Source organism: Meriones unguiculatus, chromosome 18 (genome assembly GCF_030254825.1).
Source record: "Meriones unguiculatus strain TT.TT164.6M chromosome 18, Bangor_MerUng_6.1, whole genome shotgun sequence".
Taxonomy (NCBI): domain Eukaryota; kingdom Metazoa; phylum Chordata; class Mammalia; order Rodentia; family Muridae; genus Meriones; species Meriones unguiculatus.
In genome coordinates, this window is record NC_083365.1 from 31416564 (window position 1) to 31439336 (window position 22773).

General features: G+C 39.5%; 2 protein-coding genes across 2 annotated transcripts; both read left to right on the plus strand.

The window, feature by feature from the left end:
• The first annotated feature begins 7638 nt into the window (after nt 1-7638).
• LOC110564790 (small ribosomal subunit protein eS21-like) lies at nt 7639-7989 on the plus strand. The gene has a single exon (XM_060371546.1). It carries the CDS (start codon nt 7678-7680, stop codon nt 7927-7929), a length of 252 nt encoding a protein of 83 aa, XP_060227529.1. The 5' UTR covers nt 7639-7677; the 3' UTR covers nt 7930-7989.
• A 3916-nt stretch (nt 7990-11905) lies between these two features.
• Fibin (fin bud initiation factor homolog) lies at nt 11906-13793 on the plus strand. Its single transcript, XM_021662304.2, has one exon. The coding sequence runs from the start codon at nt 12331-12333 to the stop codon at nt 12982-12984; it is 654 nt and encodes a 217-aa protein (XP_021517979.1). The 5' UTR covers nt 11906-12330; the 3' UTR covers nt 12985-13793.
• The last annotated feature ends 8980 nt before the right edge of the window (nt 13794-22773 follow it).

Consider the following 22773-nt stretch of genomic DNA (forward strand, 5'->3'; position numbering starts at 1 on the left):
GAAAGAAAGAAAATAGAGGGAAGAGAGCTGATGACCTGTTCCAATTTGGTCAAAGCAAGGTTCCTCTAGGTTCCCTCCTTACAAATGACATAGTGTCACAGAGTCTCAGCAGTCACTGGCTCACTTTTTGGGGTGCTCAGTTATTTGAGAAGTTTTTATATATTTTACCTATTATTTTAGGTTTTTAAGTTGAAAGACACAAACAGACCATTACTCTGTTTTAACTATAAACACACTGCATGCCTTTTCAGTGTCTTGAATTTAGCTGTGATACCTGGGTCAATAATCTTGATGAATTCTTAATTTGAGTTTTACTTATTTGAGGTGTTTTTGCTTGTTTGTTTGTTTCCTTGTTGTTTGTTGTAGGTGTTCTTCCTTGAATTAAAACATCTGGGAACCTCTTCTTGTTTGGTATTCTAGGCCAGGATTCCAATATGTAGGAAAGAAGAGAAAAAATGCAGAGGAAAGCATACACTGCTGAGTTTCTGAATCCAGACAGTTGGACGTTTGCTTTCCTGAGGATGCAGGTTCTGAACGCTCACTTTCTGTTTTTCTTGTCACCTGCTGCAGCTCAGCACCTAGGGCTGCAAACCATAGTGAATCCAACATTCCAAAGCTAATCCCTTTTGCTCTTCAGCCAGCTTTGGAATACAGCCACACCAAGCCAGGAGGACTCCTGGCTCCTTTTGTTTAAAACTAAGAAATAATTTCCTCTAGCTGAGGATTCTAAAAAAAAAAAAAAAAAAAAAAAAAAAAAAAAAAAAAAACAAATCCATGAGTGGAAAGCACATTTCTAAATGACAAATCACTTTTGGTTATTTTTGAATGTGCTTATATTAGTCCTGTCAGGAACAAATATGTTTTATTAAATTTTTTATTTTTTATATCAATTACATTTTATTCACTTTGTATCCCAGCTGTAGCCCCCTCCCTTCTTCCCTCTTAATCCCACCCTCCCTCCCCCAATCCTCCCATGCCCCTCTCCAAGTCTATTGATAAGGGAGGTCCTCCTTCCCTTCTGTCAGAACCTAGCTTGTTAGGAATATATTTTTAATTAATTTATTTTTTATTCACTTTACATCCTGGATGAAGCCCCATTCCTCCTCCCCTCCCAGTCACACCCTCCTTCCCTCCCCACTGCCCCTTCACCTTTTCCTCAGAAAAGAGGAGCTCCCTTTCCCAGCCACCTCAGCTAGTCGAGTTGCTTCAGGACTGAGCCTGTTCTCTTCCGCTGTTGCCTAATTAGGCAGTCCTCCCAAAGAGAAGTGATCAAAAAGCTGGCAAGTGAGTCCTTGTCCCGTTCAGTCTCCACTTTCCTTACTAGGAGATCCACATGAAGGAAGCCTAAGTTGTCCATCTTTGTAGAGGGCCTAGGTCTAGTCTGTGCATAGTTCTTGGTTGGTACTTCAGTTTCCACAGATCCCTCTGGGCGCTGGTTAGTTGGCTTTGTTAGTCTTCTTGTGGAGCGCTTTTCACCCCGGGTCCTTTTCTCTTCCCTCCCACTTTTCCACAAGACCTCCTAAGCATCACCCAGTGTTGGGCTGTGAGTCTCAGCATCTGTTTTGAGGCACTGCTGGATAGACTCTCAGAGGAAAACTCTGTCAGGCTCCTGTCTGCAAGCTTAGTAGAGTATCATTCACAGTGTCAGGGGTTGGCACTCTGTCCTAGAGTAGGTCTTTGGCTTAGCCAGACATTGGCTGAGCATTCCGTCATTCTCGGCAACATCTGCTCTATCTTTATCCCTGCACATCTTGTAGTAGGGTAAACTTGGGGTTGAAGTGTTGTGGGTGGGTTGGCGTTTCCCTCCCTCTGCTAGGAGGCTAGTCTAGTTAATGGGTGTCCTCTTCTGTCTCTATGGCCTCTGCTACTAGGAGTCTCTGCTTGAGTGCCCCTCTTATCATCCCAGGAGCCTTCCCTGGCTTAAGTCTCCAGCTCTGACAGGAATATTTTTTTTCTTTTATTGAGAACAATTTAGTGCTTTCACATTTGGCTCCTGGTCTGTTTGTTTACATTTTGCTCCTGTTGTTTGTTTGCTTGCTTGCTTGCTTGAACTAAAATCATTATCTATAAACCATTTCAAGGAGATGGGGGAGGGGTGTCATCTTAGTGAGCCTCAGTCGCATCCCATGCATGGAAAGAATAGACATGGGCTCTAAAATGTATCCCACAATGAGGTTGGCTTGCCTCTTTTTTTTTATACTAGCCAGCATCTCTAAAATGAGAAATAGTTTCTTTTTGTGTACTTTTTACTGAATATCTTGGAGCCTACTATTTTTCTGTTCTGCCACAACAGTGTTATTACAAGTCACAAATATTTCCACTAGTCATAAATTATAAATGGCTGCCAGCTTGTACCAGACTTCGGTGTACTGTGGCGGGGGGTGGGGGGGTGGGGGGGGTGGGGGGAGTGTTCTCTATCTTTTGTAGCCTTTATAAACATCATCTGTTACTTGGTTATTTGAGAGACCACCTTGGTAGAATATTCTCTATTTTTAAATTTCAGAAACATCTAAATGTTACTCTTCATAGCTTAAAAAACATGTCAGAGGATATTTTGCTATGGATAATGTTTGGACAAAGAAAGCCTCTTTAAAAAGAAAAAGTTATTAAAGTTGTTACCATTATTTTTCAGCTTTGAAAAATGGGAGGCTAAACATATCTGTTTTTGTTTCCCTTTATAGTAACATTGCTATAGTAACACATTCTCAATCTTTGTTTAGCTACATATTTTTCTAAAAGGAATGACTGTAAAGTGTGGTAACAATCTTACTGTGTAAATTTTTATTTTTTTTCCTCATGTCTGGGTAGCAAATCAGATTATGAAACTATTGCAGGGACCTCTTCCATTTAATTGATTGTATGAGGCAACATTGGTAGAAGCAGTAATTATTCTGATAAATATGCAAATGTCCTGAAACTGGGAAAGGAAAACCATTTAAATCCAGTCACTCAGAACCACTTAGAACTGATTACAATTTTTGAATTCCATGGTTTCTGGTTGGTTTCCTATTTGCCTCCTATAAATATACCACAAATTACAGTTATAATATGTAAGTTACTTGTCTCCTCACTCTGTTCTCCAATCCAGTTCCTGATGCTAGCAATAAAAATTCCAGCCCACAAAAGTCTAGAAACTTGAGGGCAATTCCATAGTAATCAAATATGCTGTTCATATTTGACGATGGAGTGAACCTTCTAGAAGCTCCTAAATCCAAAGAGCAATTTCCTAGGCTTCACAGCAGAATGGTTTAGTGGACAATGCAAATGAGAGTCTGCAGTGTGTGGACCTAAGCTCCGGAGGCTGAGGAGCATGGTCTAGAGAAAGTAGAGGGAACTCTCAGAAGGACTGCTTTTAACCTGCGCATCAGTGTCTCCCATCCCTCTGTTCTAATTCCCTCTTTTGTATTTTTCATCCTAAATCTTGCACTGTCTGTTATGGGGGAAAGTTTCAAAAACACGCCATACTATTGATAGAGCTATGGCCTGTCAATGGAGAGCTATGGTCTGCATAGAAGGAAGCCTGCTACATTTTGTCAAGTATCATCTTTGCCTTTCTATTCTTAGTCTTGTTTTCTCCATTCAGCAATTTCATAAAATATTTTGTCATAATCACCACCATTTGCTAATATATCTTTAAAATGAATTTACAATAGATGCAAAATATTTCCAATATATAGGTATGGGATGAATTTAGCACTGTTGTTTATTTCTATTAGTAACATTTATCTTGTTTCCAGATCACTAGTCTAAGAAACAACAAAGCAATGAATATTTCTGCTTAACATTTTTCCGTGTTTCTGCTTATTTCTTCCATATATATCCTGGGAGCAAAACTTTCTTCCTTCCACGCTTTCTCTTTATTTCTTTCCTTTTTTTTTTTTTTTTTTTTTTTTTTGTCTTGATGAACAATCTTCAGTTATTTACTACAGCAGCCTGACCAGACCAAAACAGGAAGAAATAAAACATTCACAAAGTGGGAGGAAAAAAGGACCAATTCTTCTGCAAACTCGGCTGGGTCATAACCCCAGAATATGTGCTACAGACAGCAGGAAATGAAGAAAAATCTTTATCAGGAAAACAGCAAACTACCCTGCCAGATTATCTGTCTCTTCCTCGGTTTACAAGCCACTTTCTCTTACAGCCATACACACAGACTGAGCCACAGTTAACTTAGCACTGTACTTTACTGAGTGTTACTCTCTCCCTGCTGCACGTTCTGGGCATTGGAATCCACAAGGCTCTTCCCCTTTTTTCCTGCCAAGTTCATCCAGATTCCTCATGAGATCATCAAACACTGACTTATGATCAGAAAAAAAAAGTGAGCTCTGATAGACTAACCTTTATTAAATACTAAAATTCCTTAAATTCCACATTTTAGCTATTACCACAAATAACAAACATTTGACCCCAACTATATGCTTATTACACGGACTACAAAAGTAAACGTTGAAGCGCTTACAATCTAACAGGGTAGGTGTACAAATTAATAAATGCATACAGAACAATGACGAAACATATGATAAAAGAGGAGGGTAGTGAGATAGCGCAATGGGTAAGATGCTAGTTGAATGAGCAGGAGGGCTCAAATTTGAATCTCTAGCACCCACTTAAAATGTTGGATTTGGATGCAAACACCTGTTATTGCAGTACTTTGAGGGGTGAAAACAGAAAATTTACTTGGACATACTAACTGCCGGACATACTAGCTCCAGGTTCAGTGAAATAACTTTTTGTGGGAATAAGGCAGAAAGTGTATGATACAGTAGAACACATCTTCTTCTCTAGCATTTGCACACGTGTACATACACACACGTGTGCGCACACATACAACTACCAGTTCCACCAAGACATTAAATAGAAAGTAATTGACTTTACCTGAGGAGTGACAATACAGTCACCATTGAGGAACTCAAATGGTCTAGCCACAATGCTAAGACAGAAGATGCACAGAAAGGCACGAGTGTGTAAGTTCCATCTTTGTAGGTTTATGTCAACTCTGAGAGAAAAACCTAACGCAAATTAAACACAAATCAAAGCACAAATATAAATAACAGAATGTGCCAGGAGGAATAAGCGTACAGAAGGCATATAAGGAATGACAGAGACAACTAATATCTTCAGATTAGCCAAGGACCTTCAGAAGAAACGCATTTCATTTACAAAACAAGAGCTTGAGATTGAGTATGAAACAGAAAAGGACTTGGGAAACAAAGTCCCTGGCAGAGAGAGCACATTGAATGGAGGCTTTAAAATGATGTATATTTTTTGCTTATAGGTAAATCAAGAAGTGCTATAATACAGCTATTTGGAAGCTAGGACCAGCCAATACAAAATATAGTAAACAAATAAAAAATAATAATAATTCTAAGAATGTAGGAAGCCAATGAAGAGTCTAAATCAAGGGAGAAAATTCTCCCCAAGTGTCTATGTGTAGCTGAACTTTGTTTAGAATTGTATACACATTTAACAAACACCTCCTGCCATTTCTAATGACTGTTTTTCATCGTTGAGGATTAACTGCCCTCTTCTCACTTTTTATTGGCCACATATACTCCATATGGTACCTGTCCCCAGAATCTCCATCAGCAAAGCTGAATCAAAATCTTCCTGCCTCCCCAACCACAGGCTCCCTCCTTTCCTCCAGATTCTAACTCCACTTCTCAGAGACTCATCTCCCTTGCTCCTCTCCTCTGGACTTTCACGTGTTCTGTGTTCATGAGTAAAATGGTGGCAAGATTAGATTCAACAAATGTGTAGTAACACTGGAGAAAGTGCTTATAGACCATGGTGGCTGATCATGGTTATCAACTATGTCCAGAATTCACTAAAACCCAAGCCAGTGGGCACACTTGTAAAGGATTTTCTTGGATGGATCATTTGAGGTAAAATAAATAAATAAAATAAAAATTAAAATAATAAAATAAAACCACTTTAAATGCTCTCACTGTGGATAGCAAGTCCATCTGTTCTGCTATGGATATTTTTCATTGGTATTAGAAGTTATTTCTTTGTGACTCCAATGTAAACTGGCTTCATGGATTGGAGAACAACTAGATTCTTGGTTTTCCCACCAGGAGACAGCTGAATTAGCCAGATCGCATTCTGTATGTCACCCTAATAAATCCCCTTTTAATATATATAGATTCATTCTATCAGTTCTGTTCCTCTAGAGCAGCGGTTCCCAACCTTCCTAGAGCAGTGGTCCCCAACCTTCCTAGTGACCCATTAATACAGTGCCTTGTGTTGTGGTGACCTCCAACAATGAAATTTATTTTTGCTGCTACTTCATAACTGTAATTTTACTACTGTTGTGAATTTTAATGTGAACATCTGTGCTTTCCAGTGATCTTAGGAGACCCCTGTGAAAAAGTCAATAGATCCTCAAAGAGATCACAACCCACAAGTTGAGAACCAGTGCTTTAGAGAACTCCCAACTAATAATAGATTTTTTCTTTGTGTATTCAATTTAGACTGAATATTTGAAATCACACATTACTTACAATATCCATTTCCTAATCAAGATTCTACTGGCTTCCTTCCCATCCCTAACCAATAATGTTATAGAAAACAATAATTTTAATTAATGAAACAAATACATACTTAATAAGGAATATATAAAATCTATTTAACTTTTTTATTTATTTTCTTTCATTTACTACTTGCTACCTTCTTTCCCCAGTTTTTGCTCATATCTCTTTCTTTCCCTGCTCCCTTGCCAGTTATATAGATGCACTGTGACTCAAGCTTTTAAAACCTAAACATCTCAACCATAATGAACTTTACTCTTGAACTGTGAACCAAAATAAATCTCGTTGAATTCTCATTGAATATTTTACCCAATAGCAGGATAAGTAACTAATATATACTCCATGCACATGAGCCTTTTTTTTCTATAAAAGTTGTATTACTATTATGACCAAGGATAGTCAAAAAATCAGAAAGCCTTTGAAAAAGGAAAGTTAGAGAATTTTAAGATCATAATGTTAACCTAAATTCCTGCTGTCTTTACTAAAGTTGTGACTGAACAAGAGAAAACAGATTTTTAAGTACACTGAAATGAAGAAGGATACGTAATTTTCAAGTGAGCCAATTTGGCTGACATTGTATACTGGGAATTAAACTTGTATAAATAGTTCGGATTGGCAGCAAAAATCATTTGCCTACCTGGATGATTCCAGAGACTCCTCCTAAGGTCGTTCTATATTCCTAAGTTACTTGATATCTACTTTCTCTGTTTGTCTTTGTTATTCTGCTGAGAGTCAAATGTTTTCACTATTAAAAACTAACACACCTTAGTTTTACTCTAGAATATTCTGTCTTGTATATCATGTTTGGACTTTACCTCCAGCTTCACTTTTCTGGACAAACTCCCAGAAGCCGCCATAGCTCTGACCCTAGTAGACTAGCCCAGGATGGAATTTGGCACATTTTAAGTATTAAGCAATAAAAACTATTATAAGATTTTTTTAATGAAGTGTTTTATTCAAAAGATCATGGTGTGCTAAAGACAGTTTGTTGGAGATGGCTTGTGTCATTTCTTGGGAGCTGATGGTTAGGTTTTCAGGAATTTTACAAGCCAGTTGTTAAACATTACTGTTTTTAAATTCTAACCCATTTAAGATGGTAATTTAAGCTTTCTGCGCTCCCGCTGGACCAGCGAGCAGGTGCGGCGTCAACATGCAGAACGACGCCGGCGAGTTCGTGGACCTCTACGTGCCGCGGAAATGCTCCGCGAGCAACCGCATCGTTGGTGCCAAGGACCACGCGTCCATCCAGTTGAATGTGGCCGAGGTCGACAAGGTCACTGGCCGGTTTAATGGCCAGTATAAAACCTATGCTATCTGCGGGGCCATTCGCAGGATGGGCGAGTCAGATGATTCTATTCTCCGGTTGGCTAAAGCTGATGGAATTGTCTCAAAGAACTTTTGATCAGAAGAGGTCGGGAATATTTGTAATAAATAAAAGTGAGAAAGTAAAAAAAAAAAAAAAGATGGTAATTTAAAAGTTACAACAAAGGGGACATATATGCAAAACTCATCACTTCCAGTTTCAAGCCTTATACTACTTCTTATTCCCTTGAGTCCATCTACAGCTAATGTATATATGTAGGAGGAATGCTATGTGATGCTTCATCAATGCATTCATTCCCAGCTCTGTATTTAATAATGCTGGTCATAATGAGGATTTTTTAAACCGGTATATGTACACTATTAAAATCAATAAATGCATCAGATAGAAACATATTATATAGAAACTGCCATATTATACAGTTTCTCAACACTTTTAAGCATGCTATTGCAAAAAGGAAGCAGTGTCTTCCAGGTGTACTTCACAAAAAATGAGGTGTGGTGTGGGGAGAATATTCACAGACAGTTTCTCAGAGTCTGTCTCCATGCTGTCCCTTTTCTAAACAGACCCTAAATTAGCCAGTCATATAGTTTATATGGTAGAACTTTAGCTGGCACACAAAGCCCTTATTTTCCTAAACTAAAGGGCTTATCCAGACTCATACCACCATAATCTTAATTTGTGGATAAATCCAATGAGGCCAGTTGTGGGCACTGATGCTGACATGAGAGGCTTGGCTAGAACAGTAGAAAACGCACCTGCTATTCCTGTTGGATCGAAAACAAACAAAGCAGCACATAGCCCTACTTGGTGGTTTGAATAGGAATGCTCCCATAGACTCATCTGTATAAAAGCTTGGCCCATAGAGAGTGGCACTATTAAGTGGGATAGCCTTGTTGGAGTAGGTGTGGCCTTTTTGGAGGAAGTGTGTCACTGTGGATGCAGCTCTGAGGTCTCATATTCTCAAGCCAGGCCTGGTGTGGCAGTCTCCTTCTACTGCCTGTGGATGAAGGTGTAGAACTTTCAGCTCCTTCCCTAGCACCATGCCTGCCTGTATACCGCCATGTTTCCACACCATGACAATAATGAACTAAACCTCTAAAACTGTAAGCCACCTGCAACTAACTGTTTTTCTTTATAAGAGTCTCCATGGTCATGGTGTCTCTTCACAGCAGTAGAAACGCTAAGACAGCCTAGAAGAGATTGCTAATATTGGGAACACAAGAAATGGTCCTATCCAGCCACGAATAAAAACTGATGTAGTGGAACCAAGAGATAATGAGAGAAAATTAGGCTTTAAAGAAAGTCTTTCTGAAAACTTAATCTAAAGTTGTATGTGAGCCAATGAATTTTCCTTTGTGTTTAGTCAGACTTCAGTTTACATGTACTCACTTGCAGAGAAATAGTTCCTTTACTGATTCATGACACAGTATTTGTATCTTTAGATGAAATGATTACACAGAGAAAGTAAATACTCTTATCTCTTCTCTTCATGACTCTATCTCCATCTGCCTGAGTCTTTGACTAGAGAGCCAGCTTGTTAGAGGCTGAATTTTTTTAGTGTACATTTTGCGTGTATGTTTAATTAAAAATACATCCTATAAGTAGGGAACTGGCAGGGAGTCTTTAATATAACTTTGAGTAGTTGAATTGGTTAGCAAGTCTGAGGTGAGTAGATTGTGCCAGAAGTGGAGTGAATCTGTGTAAATCCTTACTCTCTTTTTTGGCCAAATAGCCATTGTGAATTCATCAGCTGTCATTTGTGAATGCCCCAAGAAAAAGGAATGAGGCAATGTCTTGGGAGCCCAAAAGCAAAGTCTCTAAGTTAGGAAAGGTTGGAGTTTCCTGCTAGGACAGAAAGAAAACAAGCTTTGGTCTTCTAGTTGGCCCAGCACTAAAGAACTCTTGTTTTGGCCTATATTTTCATGACGTCAAGTGTCTAGAGAAAAAACTAAGATGTGAGGCCATCATGAGCATGCTTCAGAAAGTCTGTATGTTTGATTTCACATCCAAAACGAACTCATTACTTAGCTGGGCTTTTCATTGTCTGTCTAGGAGTTTGGATTGCCTGTGACAGTGAGAGTGATGACAATTCTGACAACAGCAGGGCTCTGTGCATCTGAATGACAGCTATCCTTGTGCAGAGGGAGACTGTAGAACAGTGGGCATTCAGTGTGAGTGGCTCAGCTACATAGGCAGAAATAGCAAATCTCTTTGGAGATAGAAGCTTCCTAATTAGATTTTTCCACTTATTTTCTGTTTCTTTCCTCCACAATCCCAAAATAATCCAATTACAACATAGACTTATTTATTTTATTTTAATTCTCCCTACACTTCCCAGATTGAAAGATCTAGGAAAGCAACGGTTTGTTTCTAGTTTTGTTCATTGTTGTATCCTTAATATCAGAAATAGAACTTTATGAATAAAGTTAGATAAATCTTCGAACAAATGGATGGACTAACAAATGGCCATTTGCCAATCAATTCATGAATCAAAACATAAAATGACGTTGTGGGAAAAAAGTTGTTTTTTGCTTTTCTGTTTTTTTTTTTTTTTTTTTTTTTTTTAGAAACTAGTGGCCTTTTCACAGTTTCACATTTCTAGACCCAGAGACAGCACTTAAGGTACCATGTAGAAGCTGAAACCACAAGTCCCACATGATCCTCATGTCCATCAGGGCCCTTCAGAAGAGAGTTGCACCCAGGTCAGCCTCTGAAGCTCAGCTGGCAACACAGCCCCATCACCTACAGCTCACCCTCCTGCTTTTGTTTCCAGGAACAGGACTGATGACCCAGATGACAGCCAGTGTGCCCAAGGTGACAGTAAGCTCCCCTGTGGGGCGTACACTGGGTTACTTCACTGGACCTTTAGTGACCGTGGTAGTGTTGAGCACATAAAGCCTTGGCATCACTTACCAGAAGCCTGGAGAAGCCCGGCAGGCATGGCAGTACTGTTGTGGTCCTTGCTTTCATGATACAAAACAGTTTGGAGAATGTGCCCAGAATCAGAGCGACAAAGTCTGTAAGGGTTTCCACGTGGTGGGAAAAGAGTACAGGCTTACACACAGATCAGTTCAATCAAGAAGAGCAAGATGAAGAAACTGGCTGTGATGGACAAGTTGTGTAAGCATTAAAAGGAGCAAAGCACTTGGTAGAGAAAAGTGTGAGGTATGAACCCAGAACTTAAACATTATTAGGAGTTTTATTGCTTTGGAATGGCCATGAAGCTTCGTTTTTTGAGTACATATATATTTATGGAGATATGTATGTAGAACTGTAGAACTGGCAGCTGGAAAAATGTTTGGGCGGCTTCTTTAAACCAGTTGTGGTAATGTTATTATTTGTGAATTAATTAGAATAAAATTATTTTCTTCCAGAAAAAAAAATAAAGTTTTTTTAACTTAATTTTAAATCCTTGTACCTTAATGGCTGAACTACAACCTAACTGAGACAGTAACAATTTGCTTCTACCTGTGGATTAATATGCCAACCCTGAAAAGAGGCCCCAGCAGTCAAGTACTAGATAAAAGACTCAGTAAGACTCGCGGGACTCTATCTAATAGATCACACAGAAGTCTCCGTTGATTAAACTGGAAACTTTTATTTTTTTTTAATTTTATTAGCAACTTTATACCATAAATAAAAAAAATCAGTTTTCTGTTTTCATGTTGTTCCCAAGTATTAATTTTTTAAAATAAACTTTAAACCATTTCCAAACAAAACTGCTATTTTCAACACTTCAAATTTTGTGTTAATAAAGGTTTTGTAAATGAGTAAAAATATATCTCAGCTGCTGTTTAAATGTCTGAATTGTCATTTCTCCATTGCAATAACCTCTTGCCTAAATGTGCTAATGGTAATTGGATTTTATGTTTATGTTCATCTTCTAACGCCCCTATTCGAGCTAAGTCTTATTGTACAGGGTCTCCTCTTCCAATCTTGGAAAAGATACCCTGTACCTTTAACAAGGGACCTGGTGAGAGTTTTCTTTCCAAACTTGTTCCCTAGCTCCCAAGTGACGAAATGAGCTGTAATTTGAGAGCCCTGCAATCCGTGAAATATCTTTAGTCAAAGGGAAAGAAAGCGCTCTGTATTCCCACCCAGTCCAGGGGTTGAAAGAGTTTCAGAGAGCGTGAACAGCTTTCCTACCTACTAGCTCCATCTCCCTGGAGGCAGAGGAAACTCCGAGGGTGGCAGCAGAGCCAGCGCCTGGAGCAGCAGGTCCCCACTCGGCGGGGGGAGCAGTCCTGCTGAAAAAGCCAAAGCTGAGTTCTAGACGCCCAGATCAGAGGAGCAGGGACACAGAGGAGCGTGGTGCTCACCGCTACTGCGCAGAGCCTCATGAAACCTGCCGGGGAACAGCGATCAGAGAGCAGCCAGCACGCTGCTCCTCAGGAGGGCGCCTTTGCCCGGAGCCACTGACTCCTAGGAGGATCCCATTCCTTTTTCCTGAACTGAAACCCCTTCTTCCGAATATCCAGAATGGTGTTCCAGAAGTTGATCTGGATGGGTTTCCTCTGCCACCTGTGTCGAGGCTACTTTGATGGTCCCCTGTACCCAGAAATGTCAAATGGGACACTGCATCATTACTTCGTGCCTGATGGAGATTATGAGGAGAATGATGACCCTGAGAAGTGTCAGCTGCTCTTCAGGGTGAGTGACCGCCGGCGCTGCTCCCAGGGGGAAGGCGGTCAGGCTAGCAGCTTGCTGAGCCTCACCCTTCGAGAGGAGTTCACGGTACTGGGCCGCCAGGTGGAGGATGCTGGGCGCGTCCTGGAGGGCATCAGCAAAAGCATCTCCTACGACCTGGATGGGGAAGAGAGTTACGGCAAGTACCTGAGGCGGGAGTCCCACCAGATCGGGGATGCCTACTCCAACTCTGACAAGTCTCTCACTGAGCTGGAAAGCAAGTTCAAGCAGGGCCAGGAACAGGATAGCCGGCAGGAAAACAGAATCAATGAGGACTTCCTGGGCATGCTGGTCCACACCAGGTCCTTGCTGAAGGAGACGCTGGACATTTCTGTAGGGCTCAGAGACAAATACGAGCTGCTGGCACTCACCATCAGGAGCCATGGGACCCGGCTAGGTCGACTGAAGAGTGACTATCTGGAGGGTGGGGGACAGAGGACGGGCTAAAGTTTCCATTGTAACTGCTTTATTCTATGCAGATTTGCACTTTCAGAATGCGTCTGAAGTCATCTTTTTTAAAAAAAGGAAAACTTTAAAAGGCTGAGTTATTCCGATTTGGGTTTACTTTTGTGCATTATTTATGTTGTTATTAGTAAGGCTTTTTCAACGGTAAAAACCAATGTAAAAGTAATCCTAAGGGGCTTTCATAGCGCTACAGAATCACTCCTTTCAGCCCCATCTAAAGTGTGTATATATTTTGTGTGGAAGGACTAACTAAACTTCTTCACCCTGAAGATTGTGTGGACACGGCGGCGTGGGGAAGGGAAGGATCAGCCTTCTCTTTGGTATCTGAAGGCAGAGGAGCCTGTTTTGCAGATGATGCCCCAGGTTTGCTGCGCGCCTGCCAGGCAAGGAAGTTGCTTGATTATCCTTTCGCTCTTATTTATTTACCATAGTCTTAGTTGTTTCTGTTTTGTTGCAAGAACGTTACTAAGAACTTACATGCAAATCACCAGCAGTAAGATGCTCCAGGTTGCCCTGGGGGTTTGTGTAAGTTGGAGGATGCAAGACGTAAGACGGCAAAGCTTTAGGGTCAGGTGTGGTTTTGTTGTGTCTTTCACTACACCATCAGAACAGAGTGAATACACCCCTTAAGGCTCTATGATTTAGGTTGCGTATTCTTTCTTCTCGGGATCAAGAAGTAATTGCTAATTTTTGCTTACTGGAAACTTGTATTTCAGTGGGGGGGGAGGTGTCTAATTTTAGAAACCCCTTACCTAAGTTTCATTATTCAGCCAATAAATGTTTTCATATGATACTGGCTCATTTTCTAATTTCCATCCATAACTTCCATATTTCAAAGAGGGACCAGTGCAAAGGGGAGAGGAGATAGGCTTGAAGCCAGTTTACCAGAGTACATGATAACGATGCAGTAAAATAATTTAAAAAAGAAAAAAAAAAGGTTGGTGGTATATTTTGAGTAGTCCCTGATCAAACACATCATCCTAGTAAGGGGCAGTGGGAATAGCCTGTACCTGAATCATACATTTGATTTATCCTCTTCTGCTGGAAAATGTTAAGTTTCTCCGACTTTTCACAGGCTTCACTAGAAGAGTCTAAGGCCCTCAGCTCTTGTGCTTTCATCCTAGAGAGGAAGCATTACATACATTTTTTGTTAGTGATGCTTAACAATTTAAAAGCTATTCCTGTGCTCTTAAAATAAATGGATTAAAGTGTGAAAGTGCATTTTATATTAATTCTTCCCTGGGCCAATACTTGCCACTACCTTAAATATGTTTTTTTTTCCCCACATGCATCCAACAGAAGGTACATAAAAGTTCCCATGCTTCTTCTGTTCATGGGAGAGCCTTTTTTTTTTTTCTGCCCTCTGTGCAAGAAAAACATCAGCATTTATCTGCTTTGTAGATTTTTGTCAGGGGAAAATTATATTATTACTTTAAAGGGCTTTCTTTTTTTCTTCAAGGAGTGAGGAAAAATTAATCAGAACAAATAGTATATTTGGTACTTAAATGTATGTGAAGTCCCATGGACTCCTGCCTCAAAATGACAATATCACTCCAAAGCACACAGCTACAACATACAGACTAATGACATCTTGTTGATTTTACCAGTTGCCATAGGATATTAGCACTCATTGAGGCTGGAAAACTGTTTCCCTCCAGCATGCCATTTCAATGAATTGGTAGTGGCTGCCCCTCAGATTATGTTAAGAAGGCCTGAATGGGTACAGAAGAGTGCCGCACGGCTTTAGAGATACTCACATAGGTGCAGGAAGTGATGTGGTGCCACACTTCCTACAGGTCTGAACGCGGAAGTGGACTATTGGTGAGCTTCTTTTCAGCACTCGTATTCTTTAGGTTCGACAAAACCAAAATGTTCATTTGTGGCTTAGAGAAACAAGCTGTGATCTCCAAAGACTTGTGGAGATGATACCAGGCAGCAAGTGGGAATCTCCGGGTAGGAAGAGATTATTGGAACAGACATCGGCAGATAGCCAAGAAAGTGCTATCACTTGTCACTGTTTAACCTTCTTATGGCAGGGACTCAGGTTCACCGAGACCTCTTCTTCCCACTTTATCATTAGACATTACACGTGGTTACTCATATAGTGATGAATATTCACTGAAAGCAATGGGTGTTTTATTTTTTAGGCCCTGATTGTTTTGAAGGGCAACCAAACCAAAAAAAAAAAAAAAAAAAAAAAATCTGGGCCCAGCAGTCTTTTCTGAGACTGACACTCCAACCAAGGACCATTGCATGGAGATAACCTAGATGCACAGATGGACAGCCCATGGCAGCTCAGTGTCCAAATGGGTTCCCCAGTAAGGGGAACAGGGGCCATCTCTGACATGAACTCAATGACTGGCTCTTTGATCACCTCCCCCTGATGGGCAGGCAGTCTTAGCAGGCCATAAAGAAAGACAATGCATCCAATCCTGATGAGACCTGATAGGCTAGGGTCATATGGAAGGGAAGGAGGACCTCCCATATTAGTAGGCTGGGGGAGGGGCATGGGAGGAGATGAGGGAAGGAGGAGGGATTGGGAGGGGACGAGGTAGGGAGCTACAGCTGAGATACAAAGTGAATAAATTGTAATAAATTTAAGAAATAAATTTTAAAAAGAGCTTATGGCTTCTTAATTCATAACTATTTGCATCCTGCACCTACTATAGAGAGAGTTTATTTCTCTTTGTCCTTAGAAAAATTAATCTAACACACTTAAGTTTTACCAAACAGGTATAAAAAAGAATTTCATTGTTCTAATATCAAAGTTAAAAAATAATAAGGTAACAAACTGTAGTCAGATAGGAAAAATAAGCTCTAATTCTTAAGAAAATAGTGAGGTGATTGTAGTTTACATGATAAATATCATATTTCAGCATGTATGTCTGCATCTGTATGTATTTGTTGTGCTTCTATGTTTCTCCTTCTTAAATTTGTTTCTTCTTTCCTATTCAAATATGTTTGTTTCTATCTTGTTTTATTTCATTACTACTTTTTAGATTCCTGTTTGTCTTCTAAGGAGAGAGAGAAAGGATGTGTTTTTGAGTGAAAAGTAAGATCAAGAGGATTTCAGAGTTAGGGGAGGTGAAATCAGAACACATTGCATAAAAATATTTTTTCAATAAAAGAAAAATAGAAAGAAAAAAAGAACTAGTAAAAACAAATTAAAATACCTTGTGCAGAAAACAATTACAAATGTTTGCTGAGAAGCACTCAATTACCATGATTTGATAATTACACGTTATATATATATATATATATATATATATACACATATGTATCACTGTACTATATAAATATATACAGTTATTGTGTGTCAATTGAAATTTTTTAAATGGTGAAAAATACCTTACTATTGAAATACACCTGGAATTGTAATTGCAGGAATGCATATAATGGTCTCACTTTTCATACACAAACATGCACACTGCGTGTAAAAGGGTTTGTGTATCTGTATAGGAGTATACCTTTATATAGGCCTATTTAACATTAAAAGCCAGGAAATACATTTCCTAAATTATTACTATGCTTTTCTCAGACAATGTACTTGACAGGCACAGAGAAAGATAATGCAGCCAGTCCTGATGAGACCTGATAGGCCATGGTCAGATGGAAGGGGAGGAGGACTGCCCCTATCAGTGGAATTGGGGAGGGGCAAGGGAGGAGAAGAAGAAGGGAGGTTGGGATTGGGAGGAGAGCAGGGAGGGGGCTACAGCTGGAATACAAAGTGAATAAAAAAAAAAATGAGACTCTGAAGTTAATCTCATACTCTCTTCCCTGAGTATGAGATTAACACATCCATAAAATTTAGGATTTTTTGTTTGTTTGTTTTGTTTATTGCCAGTATTTTTTTTGACCACTTATTCTATGTAGTACTGAGATAAGTTGCAGGTAATTCTTGGAAATTACAAAACCTTGGGACTTCAACTATGAATCAAACATTTTCTGGATTGCTATTTAAAACAGAGAGCAGCCTCGTTGCTATTGTGGCTAATAATAGACACAGTAAAAAAGAAAAAATATCTAACCTGTTTAAAGGTCAATATCGTTCGTAAGGGCCAACACTAAGAAGTAAGTTATTTCTTTTCATTGTAATAACAAACTACTTGTGAAGAATTTTATACAATTAAGCGGTTAAGGTATGTAATTAAACGGTCATGTTACATTGCCTTAACACCTGAGGAGATCCATTTAGAAGTGGAAGGATTTGTTTTGGATCATGTTTTCAGAAGTATCATTCCATGATCCTCAGGCTCTGCTGCCTCTGGGCACTCAATGAAGCGCAGGCTACGATGGCAGAGTGGGGTGGTTAAGGAAGGCTTCTCTGCTCGTGATGGCCACAAACCCAGAGAAAGAGAGCAAAAAGAATTTTCATTCTGCTAAAAGGTTTCTTCATTCTCTGAGTCCTCAAGGTATATAAACCCATCAAAAGTTTAACCTACTAGTGAGGTCAGGCACCTTAGGTCCAGTCACTTCCCCAGTCTACCTCTGATGACTCTTACAATACAGCGAGGATTTTGTGGCTAGTTCAACTCTAAATCCTAACAGGACATTACACACTATATGGAAAGATGTGATACATTTCAAACAGTACCTGAGTTATTACTGCCATTTCAGCTATTATAAAGATTATATCACTGAGGCCCAGAAATTCTAGGTGCTATCCCAGCTTAAAACTGTGTAATTTTTATATAATCAAGCATGTTATTGCTTTTCATTGATGAGTATGAAACTGGATATGTGATCAAGTACATGATCCTCTAGCCATCTACTCCAAACTCCGTCCTTAACAATTCAATTACCTAGATATCCGAAGATGCTTGGCTGCTTGGTGTATTGAATCATTCATTGATAATTTTTCTATGAGATGTATTGTCCAATACCACCAATGTTACTCTCTCAATCCAACCGCTTGAACAGTTCCACATACTAGCTTGAAGCATTTTGTAGGTATGTAAGTACCTGGAGGTCTCACAGTGAAAGTTAAGCAGTGTTTAGCTTCTGCAATGACCAAGCCAGACAGATAGTCATGACCATGACCATCTGAAGCCATAGGGCAAATTGTGTGGCAGTGCCAAGAACCTGTCCAACAACTTACATGTTGCACGTTATCCTTTAAAATCTTTTCCACCACCCACTAAGGAAACAGGCACAACACTTTATGATAGAAGCTCCAAAACAAAGAATGTAAACTATTTTAATGTTGTGAAGACATCCATGAAATCCGTTAGCAATATGAAATCACTCTAAATGATTATATGGTCACATTTCCTTGGGACTTTTTTAGACACTAAGTATTAAAATCATCATGATATGAAATGTTACTTGGGTGGAAAATAGAAATGATAAATATGCTTTACAGATGTTTTAGTATAATATAGGAAACAAATAGAGGTACCAGAAGTCTTCATTCTAAATAGCGTATAGAAATTTGTGAGACTAATACACCAAAATCAAGAATTAGATTCTGCAAATTATTTTAGTAATTTTGACATAGGGCTAACCTTTGGGGAATACTATGTCTGAAAGTCAGACTGTTTTTTAATATTATCAAATATTCTTAGTGTACCACCTGGGAGGGAACCAGGTTGGAAATAGCATAGACACATGAGGAAAATGACCCTTAAAGATTTACCATGTAACAACATAGAGATTGAAGAATACACCAGAGCATAAATCAGAATTATCTGTAAATATAAAGCATAGTGATAAAATAAGAATTTGTTATAATTACATATTCAAAAGATGCATAGCTTTTATTATTGCTGTGAATTTGTTTCTTTCATCTTTACATCATTTTCTGATTGTAAAAAAAAATCATGTATTTTCAAGTTACTGATATGAAATACATAATAAACACGAAGAAGACAAAATCATTTATGCACACAAATTTTCTCTTTACACACATTATTTGCGTTTTGCTCTGTCTTTTCGGTGCTTTCTGTACACAGGTATGAGGCTTCAACTCTACTGATCAACGTTCATGCTGCTTTTAAATTACTCTGCAAAATAGAAGAGGAGAAAGGTAATCATCAATATACCTTAACTACGAACCTATGACGTACAACAGTAACCTGTCTGTGAGATAAACTGGTACAATAGTGGCACAAATGTTATGAGATCAACCAGCCACTTTTGAATTGGATATAAGGCCCATTCTGTTAGATGAAAGCCATTCCTGACACTGCTAAGCGGCCAAGAATCTGAGACTAGACAAGTCATGGCTCTACGAGAAAATCTAATGCTATTATTCTGCTGAAAGAACATAGCAATAAAATGACATGCTGCTATACCCATCGATCAGCACCTCTCTCAAAGAACACCAGAAAAGCTTCTTCTGGCATTAGATGAGAGTTAACACAAAAACCCATAACTGAACAATGGGCAGAGAGTGAGAGATTTTGAAGCACTCACAAGATGAACACAGGTCAAGCCAGAGAGTGTTTCATTGCTGAAAGGTGGAAGTTAAACATGAAGTTCAATCCCTAACCAATAAACTATAACTGATAGCCACAGGTAGGAATATTTTTAATTAGGAAAAAATTCAGTTTTATAACCAACATACACATTAAATAGGTTTAGCCTCATAAATCTCTTTCAAATATTTTTAGATCTAGGCCATTGAGGTAAATCACAAGGTAAAAATGTTTCCTACAAAACACCTATGGCCTGATTTCAATCCCCAGAACCAACACTGTGAAAAGAGAGAGCCAACTCCCACACTCTGGCCTCTGACTGCCATTCATGCTTCCTCATATGCATAAACAAGTAACTATTTTTTCAATTTAAAAATCTGAAGTAGATGAGGGAGGGGGTTACAGCTGAGATACAAATTGAATAAATTTAAATAAATTCAACCAATAAATAAAAATAAAAAATCTGAGTTATGCTGTGTGTGTTTTCTTGCTTTAATATTAGCTCAGCTCTCATCCCAAAACGAAGCAATGTTCGAAAGTGTAAGCTTTGCCCTCAACCAAAGATAACCGTCCACATCTTTTATAAGATTTTATAACAGTTTTAGTGAGGAAGAATCAACCACTGACATCTCCATAAGATTCTATGACAGTTTTCATCAAGACGAGCATAACCTACAGGCTGCCCTCCCTCCGAATTGTGTTCTTCATAACCGAAAGGTGTCACTTTGATCATGCCCCAGTTCTTTCTCCTCTTGCTCCTCCCAGGTCTTTTTTTAATTTTTATTTTTTTAAATATTAATTACAGTTTATTTACTTTGTATCCCAGCTGTAGCCCCCTCTCTCATTCCCTCCCAGTCCCACCCTCCTTCCCTTCCTCATCTCTTCCCATGCCCCTCTCTAAGTCCACTGATAGGGACGATCCTCCTCCCCTTCCATCTGACCCTAGCCTCTCAGGTCTCATCAGGACTGGCTGTGGCATAGCAAGGCTGCTCCTCCCTCGGGGGTGGGGGGAAAGGTCAAAGAGCGAGCCACCGAGTTCATGTCAGAGACAGTCCCTGTTCTCCTCACTAGGAAACCCACTTGGATACTGAGCTGCCATGTGCTACATCTGAGCAGGGGCTCTAGATTATATTCAAACATGGTCCTTGGTTGAAGAATCAGTCTCAGAAAAGACCCCTGTGTCCAGATATATTTGGTCTTGTGGAGCTCCTGTCCTCTCTAGATCTTAGTAACGCCCCCTTCTATTATATGATTCCCTGAACTCTGGTTGTATTTGCTTTGATACACTGCTAGGTAGAGTCTTTCAGAGGCCCTCTATTGTAGGCTCCTGTCCTGTTTCTTGTTTTCTCCTACTTCCCAATGTCCATCCCATTTGTCTTTCAAGGTGAGGATTGATTGTCTTATCCCTGGTCCTCTTTCTTATTTAGCTTCTTTAGCTGTACAGATTTTGGTATGTCTATTCTATTTTATAGGTCTAGTACCCACTTGTAAGTGAGTATATACCGTGTGTGTCTTTCTGCTTCTGGGGTACCTCACTCAGGATGACCTTTTCTCCCTCCCAGGTCTTTTTCTTGTTTTTTATAACCTGTGTTACAGATTCATTTACCCTTAGAGCCATGGGAAGTTGAGTCAGAGTTCACACTGCACCTCTACAACATGTTAGCTGGGAAATCTAAGCAAATGAAGAAGTCTTTTGTAGCCTTTTATTCCTCCACTACTAAGTGCTCACGTTTTTAGGTTCATTATAAGATTTGATAAGCCTGCTTATGGAAAGTGTTTGCAAAAGTAGCACTATTCTCCTGTGGGGTCACAATGTATAGGTCGCCAAGAGAAACTTGCTTTAAGAAAAGTCATATTGTGTGTTCTTCAATTAAAATGAAAACATTTAAATTTCATTTTAGACATCCTATGTGTTTCCTATGAGCTGGTCTTTAACTCATTTTAAGAAAGCTTCTCAGAAGCCAAACATGTTTTTTATGCCCAAACACATGATGGAAGTTCTCATACATGTGTTTCCACCACAAATATGCCCATTCTATTCTGCTCAAGAGAATGTACGATAGGAAAGAGCAGTTGGAAAGTTTGCTTGTCCTCTGCTTCCAGATGCTTTTGCTCTATGCCTGCGTGACACACATAGAAAAACTCTGCATTCCATAAATGCAGAACTAAGAGAAGGAAATCCACAAGCCTGGAAATAATGACAACAAAGGGGCAAGAGTAAGATTAATGATTTTCTGGCTTTTCTCTGGAATAGTCCAGTTTTTAGCCCCTCAAACCTAAAAGCCAGATTTCAGCTGAGGTGACAACCTCCATATGCTATCAATATGAAAACATGGACAACATGAACCCCATCATACAATTTTACAGTGGTGGGACTTGCTGCACCTCACAGCCTGGCAGGCTCTGTGACCCACGGGCCTGACTTGGCCAGAACTTGAGTGGACCAGTCCATCCTTACTTCAGCTCTGATAACAGTGTCTTCGCTGGGAGGACCTGAACCAGTGCTTCCTGTTTCAGCTGTGATGGCAGCGGTTTCCAGTAAGAGCCTGGAGGCATCAGCAGGAAGTTTTGCAGACTTCCTACATTAGGAGGCAATCCATCAGTCCTACAAACTGGCTGTTTCTATTTGCACATCCTTTATCTGGGCTGTAAGGAGACAGGCCATGGTTTAGCTAAACCAGGACAGGGACGGGTGGATGGTCTCTTTAATATAAAAAAATGTTTAAACCTATACTCTGCTTAACACAGGGGCATACACTCTGGCCCAGTGCAAGCTAATATGTGTGTATATTTAACTACAAGGAGTGGAGAAGTATATTTCCTCTCTAAATTAAAGGCATCTCGGTCATTTGAAACACTTTCAAAGTAGCACAGTTTTTAACTGTTTGGCTAAAACAAAAACTCATTCAGGCTTAGAAGTTGGCAAAAGCTATACTATTATAAATGCTTATTCCATAATCACATTTTCCACAAACCCTCTAATTTCCAAGAGTTTCACCACAGAAAAAGGAGCACAGTACAAGATCTGAACAGCCAGCCCATAGTAGTGACACAACATTAGCAGGCTGCCAGAGTTTAGAGGGTTTTCCCATTTCCTCTGTAAAAATCTTACCGTTACAAAAACAGGCAAAGCCGCTTCTGCCTTTAAATTGTTGTGAAAAGGCTATTTATAAAAGAAGCTTTTAATTTATTTCCATATTCTCTCACCAAACGTTTCCTGAGTGCCCAGTACTATACAGTCATTATGCTACATTCAGATGATAATCATAATTAATGATGATAGAATAGTCATTTTATACTACTTAGTATTTTCCAGGAGTGCCGTTTTAAGCATGCCACCCACGTAAAACACCAG

Coding starts and splice junctions, on each gene's coding strand:
- LOC110564790 (XM_060371546.1), top strand. CDS start 7,678: ATGCAGAACGACGCCGGCGAGTTCGTGGACCTCTACGTGCCGCGGAAA.
- Fibin (XM_021662304.2), top strand. CDS start 12,331: ATGGTGTTCCAGAAGTTGATCTGGATGGGTTTCCTCTGCCACCTGTGT.